Source organism: Vanacampus margaritifer, chromosome 2 (assembly GCF_051991255.1).
Source record: "Vanacampus margaritifer isolate UIUO_Vmar chromosome 2, RoL_Vmar_1.0, whole genome shotgun sequence".
Lineage (NCBI taxonomy): Eukaryota > Metazoa > Chordata > Actinopteri > Syngnathiformes > Syngnathidae > Vanacampus > Vanacampus margaritifer.
Window position 1 is genome coordinate 33590639 of NC_135433.1, and position 15524 is coordinate 33606162.

The 15524-nt window shown below is 41.5% G+C and overlaps 1 protein-coding gene across 1 annotated transcript in view; it reads right to left on the reverse strand.

Moving 5' to 3' along the window:
• Nucleotides 1-10201: 10201 nt before the first annotated feature.
• ephb3a (eph receptor B3a) overlaps nucleotides 10202-15524 on the reverse strand; it is a 72680-nt gene continuing 67357 nt past the window's right edge. Inside the window, exon 15 of the mRNA XM_077557157.1 lies at nucleotides 10202-13298. Within this exon, the coding sequence (XP_077413283.1) occupies nucleotides 13187-13298 (112 nt within the window). The 3' untranslated portion in view covers nucleotides 10202-13186. The remainder of the gene's footprint in view (nucleotides 13299-15524) is intronic.

Sequence of the window (15524 nt, forward strand, 5' to 3'; positions counted from 1 at the left end):
CAGCAGAATGAGGGATGGCGGCAGTTCGTCTGCCAGTCTAGGCGCACGGTGCCCTTCATAGCCACCAGGCTAGTGACACCCTTGAATCGATGGGCTGCAGCCTCAGACGCATTTGAAATTCATCAAACAAAGCTGTGGAGCATCATCACCCTCATCATCAGCTGCAGCAGCATACAAATGGCAGACGGGGAAGCTAGTGAGCACAAAGCGCACTGTCATGCTAATCGGCAGTCACTGAGACGCTAAAGGCTCTCGCAGGGGAAAAGAGTGAGCGAGAACAAATTGGGAGACACAGAGGTAAAATAGCGTGTTTTCCTTTCTGAGAGATTTTAATTAAAAGGCAACCAGTCTGCCAGGAGATGGGGGAAAAAAACAAATACTTGGGAGACCAGAGTTGCATCATTATGGATTAATTTAAACAAGATTATCATAAACTGGTTAGACGAAATTGCAAGTGTAGTCCATTAATGCGGGTGAAAAGGGGAATTTATTCATGAAATTACATTTTATTAGGAAGTTAACAGATTTTTCTTTGTGTACAATCAGTAGGGATGGGATTTAAAGAGAACTGATCCTAGTCTCTCTCGGTCATGCCTTTGGGAGGCTACGCTGAGTCTCTCTGAGGGAGGCCATTTCTGAAAAATTTGCGGAAGTTTTTTTGGGAAAAAATAATCAAATACTGTTATGATTTCCGGGTGAACCGGATAGTGGATCCCACAAATGCAGAGCACAAAGGGTGAGATTGACAAATATATTCTTACACAGCGGGGAGTAACAACACAACGCGCTGGACGAAGCCAGGAGAAAAACTATTAACAAAAGTCGCTTGCAAAAGCTGCAAGGAAAGAAAGTAACAAAAATACACCCGAGGGCTATAAAACCGCACAACACGAATAAACAGAATAACAAATACAAACAAGCTATACTAAGCAGAGAAACTAAAGGCGACGTGGGAAAAACTACACATGGAGATCAATCACTCAAGTGTAAAGCTGAGGAAACAAAAAAAAAACTACGGAGAAAAAGGGCTCAACGCGTGGGTACCAAAACACTCAGGCAGAAAGCCGAGGAGACAATAACTTAAACCTATGGATCAAAAGTACTCACGTGAAAACTGGAAATGAAGAACGAAAACACGAGATCTGAATAATGTACTTGGACAAGGACGTACCAAGGTCAATGCTCAGACAGGGAGTGCCGGAAGTTCCAGTCCTTATAAAGCGTTGATTAGCAATAAGAAACAGGTGCGGCGCAGGAGGACAAGCCCCTCTGCTCAGTCAGAGACAAAAGAAACACACACACCACACAGCCATGACAGTATTCCCCCCCTCAACGGACGCCCCCTGGCGGACCACCTGGTTTAGAAGGATGAGATGAATGGAAGTCTTGGATGAGAGACGGATCCAGGATCCAAGAGCGGGGGACCCATAGCCCGCCCAGTCGACGAGATACTGCACACCCCTGCCTCGCCATCTCGAGTCCAAGATGCTTCGGACGGTATAAACAGTGGCTTAATGAGGGAGACGTGGAATACGGGGTGTACCTTGAGTGAAGGAGGGAGGCGTGGCCACACAGAGACAGGTTTGATTACAGCCTCCACCTTGAATGGCCCTAGGAAACGAGGCCCCAGCTTCCTGGATGCACCCGCCAGACGACGATCCCTGGAGGGTAGACGGGAGCGGGACAATGGCGGCGATCCATCACCAAGGAATTTCGTTCCGTAGTTTGAGAGAGAGTGGCCCTGGCCTCGCGCCACACATGGTGGGCCCTCTTCAGGTGGTGCTGGACCGAGGGAACGTCCACTTAGCCCTCCTGGGACGGGAATAAGGACGGCTGGAAACCGTTGGCCACGAAGAAGGGTGACTGACTGATGGCCGAGGAGATCAGGGTTTTATGCGTATATTCAATCCATGGCAGGTGGGTGGTCCAAGTGGTGGAGCGGAATTGGCACACATAACGCAAAGCTGCTTCAAGGTCCTGGTTTGTCTTCTCAGTCTGGCCATTAGATTGCCGGTGATAACCCGAGGAAAGACTGGCGGTAGCTCCCAAGGCCTTACAGAATCTTTTCCAGACCTGCGAGATAAATTGGGGACCTCGGCCAGACACGATGTCCTGCGGGATGCCGTGAAGGCATACGACATGTTGGACCAGTAAAATAGGGCAGTTTCCTGGGCTGAGGGAAGCATGGACAGAGCAACGAAGTGTGCTGACTTAGAGAAGCGATCCACAATTGTCAGGATGACTGAGGAGCCACGGGAAACAGGCAGACCAGTAATACGACGAGTAGGCACCGGCAGGGAGTGAAGTAGGCCGGCGGGAGGCCTCTCCGCACGCACAGGCAGTGCAAGCGCGGACAAAGTCCGCAATGTCTTGACGCAGCTCCGGCCACCAAAAACGCTGCGTGATAAAATTGGTTGCACGGTGATTAATGGATGGCATGCCATACGGGACTCGTGGCCCCACTCCGGGCGCAGTGCAGCGGGTACAAACAGCCGACCGGTGGGACATTCAGCCGACACTTGCAGCCCTCGCAGGAAGTCCATGATTCTGCTTTCAATCTCCTTTCGGAGCGCTCCCACGAACCGATGGGCAGGAAGGATGGGTTCATTGTAACGTTGTAGTGAGTCAACAACAGCGCCCACATAGCTTGCCTGGGATTCATGCGCTTGGCCGCACTGAGGTATTCCAGTTTGCGGTGGTCCGTGTAGACCACAAAAGGTTCCGGTGTGCCCTCCAGCTTCCATTCCTTTAGAACCGAGACGATAGCTAGTAGTTCTCTGTTCCCAACGTTATAGTTAACCTCAGCAGGGGAGAGACGACGGGAGAAGAAGGCACATTGGTGGAGTGTCTGGAGACAGCACGGCCCCCACTCCTGAATCAGATGCGTCCACCTCGACAACAAAAAGGAGAAGAGGGTCAGGGTGACGCAAAACGGGAGGACACGTAAAGGCCTGCTTAAGAACCGAAAACGTGGATTCAGCCTCGTCGGACCAAAATAAATGAATCTTAACGGAGGTTAATCTAGTAAGCGGTTTTACAAGCTGGCTATAGTTCTTAATGAAGCGGCGGTAAAAGTTAGCAAACCCAAGGAATCTCTGTAGCTGTTTGCGAGTGGAGGGACGTAGCTATTCGAGGACAGTGCAGATCTGGTCGTCGTCCGAATCTGTCAAAGCCGACTATCGTGCGTTTTAATCTACGTAAGACATTTGCAATCACTTGCTTTTATTTTGGAAAACAACGATCGGCATTCTTGCCCATTTTCTGATGTTATGGATCGAACCAGTAGGTGACTCACAATCAGTTTTTCAATAATGTCCTGTTTTCAAATAAAGAACTCAATTAAGAAATTGGTTAATAATAATCAATAGAATAATCAATTATTAAACTAATCATTACTTGCAGCCTGAAAATATTATAAAATTTTAGCAGTCAAAGAGTCATATACTAGGAAATTTCCACATCAATTGAAAAAATAATAGAATAAAAAGTATATAGGCTACCTGTTGGATTAAAAGAGAGCAGACCTTGGCAGGAATCTTGAAGTTAGAAGGTGTCCTCTGACTGTTCTCAATCATCAGTTGGACTTAGATGCCAAATATTTTCTCTCGACCAATAACAGTGAAATTGGAGAATTTCGTAAGGCACTCTGATATCTTGTAAGGTATGAGTATGAGGTATGAGGTCAGGTATAAACTGCATTTACAGTGTCAGTCATATCTAAAGTTGAAGATATTAAAGAGCAAAAGCTTACAAACCAATATGTATCATTTTATGTTCTCACACAATTTGAATCAATCAGAGTCGATAAGAAATTGGATTGATAAGCAGTATCAATAATGGAATTGGAACAGCTAATAAACACGTTCAAACTTATTAAAACAGACATTTTAAACACAAACATATGAGAACACCATCTAAAAATTGCAACAATAAAATAAATAAATTTGTGTGGGCTAAAAAAATAATAAATTTTTTTTTTTTTTAAGGATAAAGTAAAAACCGTAAAATACCGCTCCCACATGCACATTCACTGACAAACTCACCCATTCACTGTTTTCGTGCACACAGCCACACGATTTGGTAGCATTTTAATCATGAAGAATTATGTTGGAGGAGCTTAATTTAGACCAAAGCAGTGCTTTGCCACCATCTACCACCTAAAATGTTTCTATCCTTCTTTATCAAATGCCTGACGTTTGATACTTTTTGTTTATTGTGTATAAAGGGGTCCAACAGGCAGCAAGGCATATTCCATATCGCAAGTTCTTATTAATACCTCAAAGCAACGACAACACTCCAAGTTGGGGCGACATCAGTGCAACATATCAAAAGTCAGGCCTTCAAAATAAAATGACAAAGTCAGACTGAGACTCTTTGATTCTGGCAAATGAATTGTGGAGTCACACGTTTGAATTGTATGAAATCAGAGTAGGTGTACGAAAAGTGAGACAACATTTTGACGAGAAAAGTTGCCGAAAAGTGAATCATACGAAAACCGAGATTCTACTGTAAAGAAAATGAATCTGGTGGAGACTGTCGTCGGTGCTTAAAAGAAATCAATGGAAATTGCACAGCATTCAAGGTCAAAGCGTTAAAGATTCAGATAAAAAAAAACAAAAAAACGTCTTTCATATATTTTCATCACCCTCGCATGTTCAGTCTCATTTTCGGTCGCTTTTTCTCTGCAAGCCCTTTTTGCTCCATTTGCCAGCCACCTTCCCAGCAGTTTTACATATAAATTGTTGCTGAAAAGACTTTGATTTCCGTTTGTTCTTCCCATTTCAAGATGCAAAAATTCCTCCACAAAAGTCTAACGGATGGCTCAAAGCCTGATATTTTTGTCCCTCCTCACCGTTTCTGACTTAGCGCTGCTCACGCTTCATCCTTAAGGAGGGTAGTTTTCCATTGATGAGATGGCACAGGCGGCTTTAGCGCAGGCAGCAGCAAATCACTACTCGGTTAAAAGACCCTGATGCGTTGCAAATGCCGGTGCCAAGCCCCTCCCCTCCTCGCTCCCAATCTGCCTGCTTGCAGACCTCTTGTAATTGGAGGCTTTGGACAGGGTAGCAAACGAGTCTTTTGAACTGACTGCATTCAGGAAGCATGTACACAAGTAGCTCAAGCTAAATCTGACAAATCACTACCAGCAGATTGGGGTGAGTTAGTGCCGGCAACACAAATGTGTGCATTGTGTACATATGCTGGTGAATTTGCGGCGTATTTTGTCTCGGCTTTGGTTTGCAGGCAACTGAGCCGCTGCTGTTAATCCAGCATTAATCTCCAGTGGTGACATACAGTCGGCTTCTGGCCACCGACTAAAAACTGGCGGGTCACTGAACTCCAAAAGTGTCTGTCTCGCCGCCATCCCGTCATCCTCTCAAGTTTTGCGTCCTCCCAGCGTGCTCATTAAAATCTGTGCGATCGGCACTACCTTAATGAGACGTTTCCTTTTTGCAGCCGTTTTGCATCATCTCTCGGATGTGGCGGCGAGAAATATTACAAAGCCATTTCTGCTGAGACCGAGGGAATGTTTTCTCTGGTGAGCACCGAGGCAGACACTTCAAATGTTTAATGGTAGACAGGACACATCATTTTAATGTTTAATAGTTGCGTCAGATCTCAGACACGATGGAAATTACTGAGCAAACATCAAGAAATACACCATGGTTTTCAACTGGGCTCAGTTCTAAGTAAGACTTCCTCGGAATCAGACATTTATGTCAGCTCAAACACTTTGATATTTCTTGTCTAAGCGCCACTGGAGTAGTCGGTTTTCTGCGATACGCATAGGCTACTCCTTTAGGGGACCGATGGGGGAGAGGAAAATGAAAATGCATGTGGAGCAATCCTATTCTCACAAATTTTCAAAATTAAAATTGTTGAAAATGGAAATATACCTACAATAAATTCTCACCAGGAACTATTTATAACATGAACTTGCTGCTCAATCTGGTGACTGGTGGTTATGTTATTATTTTTGCTCATGCTAAATGCTATCTTGGTTGACGGCTCAAAAGTGCGCTCACTATTATCCAAACTGTTTTAGCTAGCTGTGCAGTTACCTCGTGCCAGTCCCGCAATGTAACATTGGAAATATGTCGCCAGAAAAGCAGCTCAGCTTGCGTTGGGTCTGACAAGCGATCCCAACATTAGGCTAGCAGGACTACAATTCACATTAACCTTAGAGACGGAAACAGGAAATAGTTAAATCCCTAAAACCCGTATCCTACTGAGGGGCGAACGTATGTGACGCTAGCAAACGTTGATTTCCCGGCAGAGTTTGTTTGTTTATGGTTTTGTTGAACATATAAACATAAAGAAAACACAAAACACATTACAAGTTTAAAATATAAGATTAAGTAAAAAAGAAAAAGAAAAACAACAATAGGAAGAAAGAAAATAGTTTATATGTTCAAAAGGGGTAGAAGAAAGTTAAAAAGTTATCTAGCCCTTATTTGTTTTATGTTGATAAAATGATAAGGTTAATGTATTTCAACAAAAGAAAATGTATAAACCGAGTCATACAAGTGCACTTTAACATATGCACATTTGCCAGCGACATATGTTCATGAAATTCATAGGCATATACCGTCCATAATACATTTATGAATCATATCCTCATACTCACACATACCATTTTCATTACACTCATACCGATACATCCAAAGAAATGACAGCATATATACATTTTTAACACCTCATGTCTGATGTAAGTAAAAAAAAAATTTAAACTTTGCTTTTAAACAATTTTCTCAATTCAGCAAGTGACTGACATCTTTTCAGGTCAGTTCCAAAATCATTCCACAAATTAAAACCTTTTACAGAAACACACCTTTGCTTAATATATGTTATGTTATAAGGACTCTCTCTAATTTCAAACAGCTTCTGAGTACTGTGGCAGAGTAGATTGTTGTGTACTTTATACATTATTTATGCTATTTTAAATTCAACTCAGTCTTAGAATTTCACTGTATTTGGTTTAATAAATAGAGAATGAGTTGGTTTTATATATTTTGATCGATTTATAATTCTTATGACTCTTTTTTGCAATTTGAAAACAGGATCAGTATTTGTTTTATATGCGGTTCCCCAGATTTCCACACAATAGGTCAGATATGGTAATAATAATGAACAATATCATGTGCATAATGATTTTTTAGTCAGGACATCCTTAGTTTTAGGGAGTATCTCTATCATTTTTGACATTTTCATTTTGACATTATCTGTGTAACTTCCAACATAATTTTTCATCAATAACTACTCCAAGAAATTTATTTTCAAACACTCTTTCTATTTCAATTGAATAATTTTGACCTATTGTGTGGTTTTTCTAGTACCAAAAACTATCAACTTGGTTTTGTTTAAGTCAAACTAGTTTTTTAATGTGTTCAATTCATTCTCCACGGTAGTCAGAAGCTGCTTCAGGTTCTCTCCTGAACAGTAGAGAGTTGTGTCATCGGCGAATAAGACACTTTTGAATATTTTTGAGACACAACAGATATCATTTATATACAATATAAATAATTTGGGGCCTAGCACAGACCCTTGGGGACTCCATGAGTAATCTTTGAGTGTTTTGATTGTATATTGTTAAACTGATATCTATTATCCAAATAACTTTTCATCCATTTACATGCCAAACCTCTTATGCCATATCTTTTTAATTTATTAATTAGTATAGAATGATCTATATTATCAAATGCTTTTTCTAAATCTATAAAAATTTCAACAGTATTTTTTTTATTATCTATCTTAGTAGATATTGCTTCTACGAGTTCCATGTGGTGGTCCGTTTTTCTCTAAACCCATATTGATTTTCACTTAAAAGCTTATGTTTTTCAATTAAATTGTCCAGTCTATATAAAAATATTTTTAAAAAACAATTTTTTTTCATTTGTTCGCTCAAGGTCACAACGTAAACATTCTACAAAAAGTTTTAAAGGGACAGCAACGCGAAAAATCAACTCTTTGGAGCTTTTAGCCATGTTAAAATGCTAATTCCTCACCAAAAACATGACCGGAGTTGTGTTTTCCTTCATTCGCCCCTGTACGAGAAATTCTACCACCTCTGCGGACTAAACGCACGCCCACTTTCTCTGAGACATCCCTCCATGGGATAATGACAAAAGTAGCCTTTATCAGTCCAACATTCTGTCCAAATGAATTCAAAGCAATCGATTATCCTTCACATTCAAAGTGCAATGAAATGGCAATTGGCCGTCTTAAACTCCATTTTGGCTTGCATAAACTACAAGTAAAACTTTCGTAGTGCTGGACCTAACTGAACGATTGTAGTGGTAAGTGCGCTTGCCCTATAAGCAACTGGTCGGCCGTTCACAACCAACTCAGTTTTTTTCCCCTTCTTTCCACTTCTTCCCTGTCCTCCTGCACGATTTCTTACACTAAGGAGCTGTTTTGTTTCAAATGTTTATTGAAGAATTGATGGCTTGCGTTGCATGGCCATTCAGAGGAGTTTTCAAACGTAGAGCCCCAACAGCAGACTGCAGTGCAGCCAGCTCGCTGGGGAGAGGTGGGGTTTTAGTGAACCGCATGAGAAAAGTAACCAGCAAAACACCTAATATTTCATTAAAAATTACATCGCCATGGTGTCAAAGGTAAGATTTAATCATTATATGCGCCTATAGATAACTGTGGAAGGGCTTAAAATACCGTGGTGTAATCCCTTTAATGGTTCTCTTAGCAGTCTTAATGTTTTTTTCTTGTTTCTTCATGGAAATTTTGACTTGCAACAACAAAAACCATTCAAACTGTCGGCGAACGTTTGTGAACCTTGAATGAACCCTGACAGGAGCACGCATTTGCTAACCTTCGCCAAAACTGGCAAACATTCGCCCCTCCGTGGGATACGGGCTAAACTAAGCCACCATTTTAAGCAACACCAGTAAATTGTTGATCGGGTCAGGTCTTCTAAACTGCATGAAGCTTGACATTGTTTGAAAAGTCTTTCTTTCTTTCTTTCCTTCTTTCTTTCTTTCTTTCCTTCTTCCTTCCTTCCTTCAACTAAGGATTAACTACTGTCCAAATTATTAGTTTTATCTTCTGTCTGTAAGTGCAGATACTGTATCAAAGCGTTAAAGCAAACAAACATGTCTTATTTCATCCCCTCAGCCAATGAGAATCGATAATAGATTTGATCAGTTTTCAGATTCATATCATCAGGGATGTGGTGACTATTGGGAATTTTGGGAGTTTCCCGAACCCCCGGTTCGCACCAGGCAAAAATTGTCATGCAACATGGCACGTCGTCTCCAGCGTCCTCACCCATCACTCGATACATTTTGCAGCATGTCGGCCGCCGCCCTCTCACATCGACAAGTATTCAAGGCCCAAGTTTAGGTCCCAGGCTATAACTATTGTTAATGGAATCAGAAAAATTCTAATCAATTCACATTTTATTAGCTGCAATTAAAGATTTTAATGAATGAATGATGAAATGATTTGACTGGGCATCCTTTAAATTTACTTTAAACTCAACGTTAGCTTGGTGGGTTTTTGCCCCGAAACATTTTCATCGACGGGGGGCGGTGTCCATGCACCCAAAAACGTTGTTACACTGCAGCCGTTGCGTGACCGATTGACCTGATGGCGAACACGCCCCTGGTTGTTGTTGTTGTGCAGTGTATGCGTTCCATGAGAGCAGTCCAACTATTTATCCAGCATATGAAGAACACAAGACTAGCTGTGCCATATTTGTCGGGCTGATTAAAAGGATGCTGCTTATATGAGCAGTCAGAGATGATTAGACAAGACCCACCCTAGCCCCCCCAGCAGATACACACATAGACACTGACAGATGAGCCTCTTCCCATTCGATAAAAACCAGAGGTGACAGCTTGGCTCACCTGCTTTGAGCTTTGCGTCCTGGCTGACGGATTAAAGCAGAACAACAGCGACAGCCGCATTAACTTTGTCTCCTTGAAGCTTCTCCAGTCGGGGGAAAAAAAATAAAATAAAAATCTTCCAGTTCATTCATGTGATGTCATTATTTGGCAAGCAGCGTGGATTGCAACTTTAATTTTAAACCATCTTAAAAACCTAATGAACCCATCCTAAACTGCTGTGATATTCCAATTGCGGAGGTAAAACATATTTGCTATTCCTTCTTTTCATCCCTCGGCCGGATGAGACCTGCAACTGCAGCCTGGTGAACATGCTGGGAAATCAAAGAGAATACCAAAGATCTGTTTAATAATTTATTTGCATATGATTATCGTAAAAATATTGAAGGAGAAATGCAGATTTTTCTTCTAGTTTTCTGGCATTTTTTTTTCTCGATATACAGTATCTACTACACCTTGAATTGCACATGAAAAAGTCTGCCCTTACAGACACACATTTTCTTCTTCTTTCATTGTGACATATAGTTTCAGATATGTAATGACCGTTACACTTGAATTTTTGCCATTGTTTGCTCCTCAACAACAAACAAGCATGTAAACAAAGGTCACACAGAGGCCAAAGTCAGTTGATCTAAAGAGTTACTGTATGTATATACAGGCAGTCATTTATTTAAATAGGAACTGCACTGGCCAGTGGTCAGGCGAAATGGACCAATGAACGGTCAATGTTCAAGCCACGTTTTTAGGTCAGTTCAATATTAAGGTCATAACGCTTTCATCTGTATGCTGATGACCTTTGAAACTCAAACTGTGACACGTTTGCCAAAGTAAGATCTACAATTCACAGGCGTCGCTCATTAAAATACCAAAAAGAAAATACAAAGCTGAATAGCAGAAACGTCTCCATTTTGTCTTTTCAAAGGTGTTCTCATTCATTCCGGCCTGATCACTGGAAGAAAAAGAAAAACACACACACATACGCACACAAGCGTTGTAATAAAAAACGTTGAGCCCCCAGTAAAAAAAGCAACAAATACACCTCATCGGTCATAAGTTAGCATTCAAAACAATGCGTATATGTTTCAAATAAGAAAACACGGACGTTAAAGTCCATAGCAAATGCCACCAAAGCAACATATAACGTGGAAGGTTCCACTTTGGCATGCACGTGACGGACGTGTCCAGCACAGTGTCAGTTGCGGTCCTCCTCTGTGAGGAGAGACCACGTGAAGACTTGGATGCTTTTTACACAATTGGAACACGGAATTCTCCCAGTACATGTGTGGAAGACAGAGAATAGGAGGAAGCGGATTTACTTGTGAAGTGCCCCCCCCAAAAAAAAGAAAGTCAAAGGAAGAGAGAAAACAGAGTAGGTAAAAAACAAAACAAAACAGTGTATCATTCTTTTTATTCTGTTTTTAACTGGCAATCAAACATTAAAAAAAAACTTAAAAGTTATCTCATTATTTTGTTACGTGTTTTTTTAGTCCAACATGAAGAATGGGATTTTTTTTTTTTGCTGATTTTCCATTATTCAAATTCAGGCTTAGATTAAATAAATAAAAGTGAAAAACATGCCATTGGTTGCGTTTCCCACACCATGTTAATACTTGGGCGGGCCACCCAAGTAGACTGGCCACCACCCAAGTAGATTTCAAGAAAATTTTATAAAAATATATCCAAACAAAAACAAAAATGTGTCGCGACCAGATATACAGCATGTAACATTAGTTCACCGTCAGTCAAATCTGTGGGAAACACTGCAGTGTTCATAAACATACGCTCACTTGTTAGCCGTCACATTCAGTCAAATGAGATATACACAAGTTCCTTGTGTATCATTTCACAATGGTCAAAAAAAAATTAACATCAGTTTTGTTAACTCATTTGTGCTTTGATTTTGTAAAAACAAAAAAAACAAAACAAAACAAAAACATAAATGTACATGCTATAAAATGAGGTGTGTCAGATAATTTCCTGGACTGGTGTCAAAAACACAGTATTTTAAATCCAAATGACGAACTCTTGAGTTTTCCCCAGATGATCACACTGCACATCTACAAAGAGATCCTCGCAATACGGCTGCCCCATTCCTCTTTAGCAAGCTCAAGGGGGCCATTAAGGGTCCCCCATTTGGAGACATGGCTGACATCAAGATGGCCGTGGCGACGAAGCTGTGGCAGGATCCCGAAAGAATCCTTCCAGGAGCGCGCATGAAGGCGTGGAAGAGAATGCTGGTTAAATGCATAAGATTTCAGGGGGGATTATATTTCATAGTTTTTTTGTGCCGCTAGTCCTATCCTGTCTGTATAGTGTCGCGGCTATATCATGGTCTGGACTGATTGTAGCGGCTAACAAGCTAAAGAAACTGACAAAGTCTCTCTAAAGCGAAAATAAATGACTTCTAAATTTGGAACACCACAGACAAGAGTGTGTTTATTGGACTTTGCCAAATTTGAATGACTACAAAAATCGGAGAGTACAGTATGAAGCTTCAAAAACATGAAAAGTCAAGTCTGCTCAGGCAAACTTTGCCTAGCATTTTTTTATATACCTATTCATCCAAACATGTTTGAACAGCAACAATACATTGTATGTACTTAAAGCCTCTTGTGGCTGGAATATAGTATGTCCCACACCGTGACAACAGGCGCTAGCCACTAGCTAGCTCACTAGCTTACAGGCTCCTGGGCCTTCACTTGTCGTCGTCCGCAGCCTTCTGAAAAGGGGAAGATGCATTTTCGGGATGTAGTTTGGTTAGCTAGCTAGCTAGCAGCATGATGTAGTGGTAGAAATGTATTAAGTAAACGCTATGTCGCCACAATTCAGTTCTACATAGTGCTCAGTCTTTGTAACAAAATAATGAGTCACTTTTTTATTTATTCTCGATTGCCAATTGATACTGGAAAGAATAATAATAATAAAAAAAAAGACATCTACTAGCTGTCTTTAAATCTTGGCACTGTCAGATCCTTCGAGACCCTCATCCGAGTTTGTGTGCGCTTCCCTCTCGAGGAGAAGCCCAACTGGCTCCCAACCAGCAGAAAACACATGCAGACATGCAAACACAACCTGAGAGGGCCCATAAAAAGTTTGGCTTTATGTCAACAGTCACAAAACCACAAATGAAGAACACGCACACGCACGCACAGACCGCAATGGAACGTTCTCTTTTAACACAAAGCGCTGGCACAAAGTCATCCCAGTGGTCCGTCCTGTGCCGCGGGAGCTTCCCCTCTTTTTTATCTTCTTTATTTTACATAGGGCTCTTCACATCAGAGTTTTCTAGGTAGTTTATTTCAGACTTTCGGTCTCCTCGAGATTGCTCACACTCTGATGGGGAGCGTTTGGCTCATTTGTTGCCGTACGATTTCCTCACTGCTATCCGGACTTTTCCTGTTGTGTCCCGGCAGCGTTCCTCCGAGCCTCAGCAGGTCCCTGTCGGCACAAGTCGCACAAAGTCAGCAGCGGGTCAAATGAGGCATCACCTTATTGCCACATTTCCACCAACTGGTACACTTCAGTAGGTTTTTACTCGCGTTTCCGCTGTGAAGGTCCCAAATGATTTGACCCATACCATCCTAATTTTCAGCATCTGCTCACTGGGGTTTCGTACAATTTGATAGTGTGATATTTCCAAACCTTTATTGTGCCAAGGCGTGTATTTTAGATGAGAAAAATCTCACATTGTCACAAAAGTATATATCCTGAAATCATGATGATGTGTGGTGATTGTGAAGAGTAATTAATTGTTGTCATTATATGTCACTGGCAAAAAATAAATGATCAATGACTCTTCTGTTCAACGGCTGAAAGTGTATTAAAAACTTTTCTACATGAGAGAGTAGTTGCAGGGATGTCAGATTTATATGATACACAGATAGACAGACGTGTGGTTGGTTCAATGTGTTTGTTTTATTGGTGCGTCAACCGTTGCTGTCACGGGGAAACCACATTTGTCCAAATATGGTCAATTTCCTATTTTCTCATAAATCAATACAATTGGTCTTCCCCCACATCATCTGTTATTTTTAGGCTTTATTAAGGCTTCAACATACAACTGTTTGAGATGTGTTGTAAACCGCCGCCTCATCCCTTACTCTGCGGGAGCTGTGCATCATTATGCCGCCTCAAGATTGAGAGTCTAGATGTGTTTTAGACAATAACCAGTAAAATAGTTGGGAATAAATACATTGTAAATAAAAAAATAAAAAAAGATGGTAAGGGCCATGAAGGTAAGTGCATGCAGATTAATTTTCACCTATTACACTGCTTAGTCAATTCAATGTTTTTTTTTTTTTACTTTATGACTCATGCATCTATTTGAGAAGATGATGCAACCACAGTTATTTGCTTTTGAGAAGTATTTCAGGCTTTTTGTCTGGTCAGGGGGCATAAGTGCAGACTTTTATGTGGATGGCCGGCGTTGGAAATGTGCTGGTGACGAGTCCTACCATTGAAATCATTGACAGCAATTTAGTGCATTACATTAGTGAATGATTTAGGGTGTTGTTTTTGGTGTGTAACGGTACAATTAATGGCAATATTAGCTAATAATGTCATACCAAATTAAACGATGCAAGAAGCCTTTGCTTTTTTTAAAGTAGAAATTTGGAGCTGTGTGGATTCCACCTAACGGTGATGATATGACTGCACTTTTATCAGAAATTTATACAAACATAATGTATTGCAAATGTATTTTGCAAAGATACGTCTGGGGACCACCGTTTGAGAACCGGTGGGCTGGAAGACGCCTTCCAGATAGCGCTGCCTTCCATATCCTCTCCCTCGGGACCCTATCGAGCCGACCATCGTTATAATCACGCTCTGACAACACAATACGTTCTCCTCCTCTTTCTTTCTTCCCACTATCTCTTGCTGTTGCATACAGATGAGGCCATAAATTAATCATCGGCATGTCATCAGCACACAGTGACACGTAGCATAACATGCGTACACGCTCGTCTCACACACTCTTCTCTCCTGTTGCCCCGAGACGGCACTGGGCGCGCACTCTCTGATGCATTAAAAAGCTCATTAGCAAGCTAATTAAACACATTCCTCTTTTTTAGCTTCTCCTCAATCTCCCTTATTACTCACACTTCATCACAGCATGCTTTTCCACATCAGCAGCCCTGGCTGCTGTCTTTCCTATCACCGACATTCCAGCATCTCGCCAAATATTGGGGGAATTAAACCGAGGTCAGCCATTACATTTCTACACACAATTAGCTTCACTGAGCCCAAATCCTGGCATATCGCTTCCCCTTGGGAGCTGCGCTGCTCGATTGAAGCTGTGAGCCAAGGAGCTGGCACGCCACCTGGATACGTCATGTGTCATTCTTACCTTTTGTGCCCATCGGAAGTGGCACAGCGTTACTGAGACAGATGACGTGTGCTTAATTCATGACGCAGTTAAACGTTTCAGATATCAGCTAGAGGGCAAGGCGAGGCAGCTTTATTTATATAGCGCACTTCATACACAAGGTGCTTTTCATAATTAAAAATGAGGGGGAAAGGGAAAGTCAAATGTTTTATGCTGCCCCACTATTCTAAACACTGAATTCTAATTAATATCGCAATTGTGGAATAATAATTAAGCAGAAAAATCTAATTTCATCCATCTCGGGGCGGCCATTTTGCTACTTGCTGTCAACTGAAAAT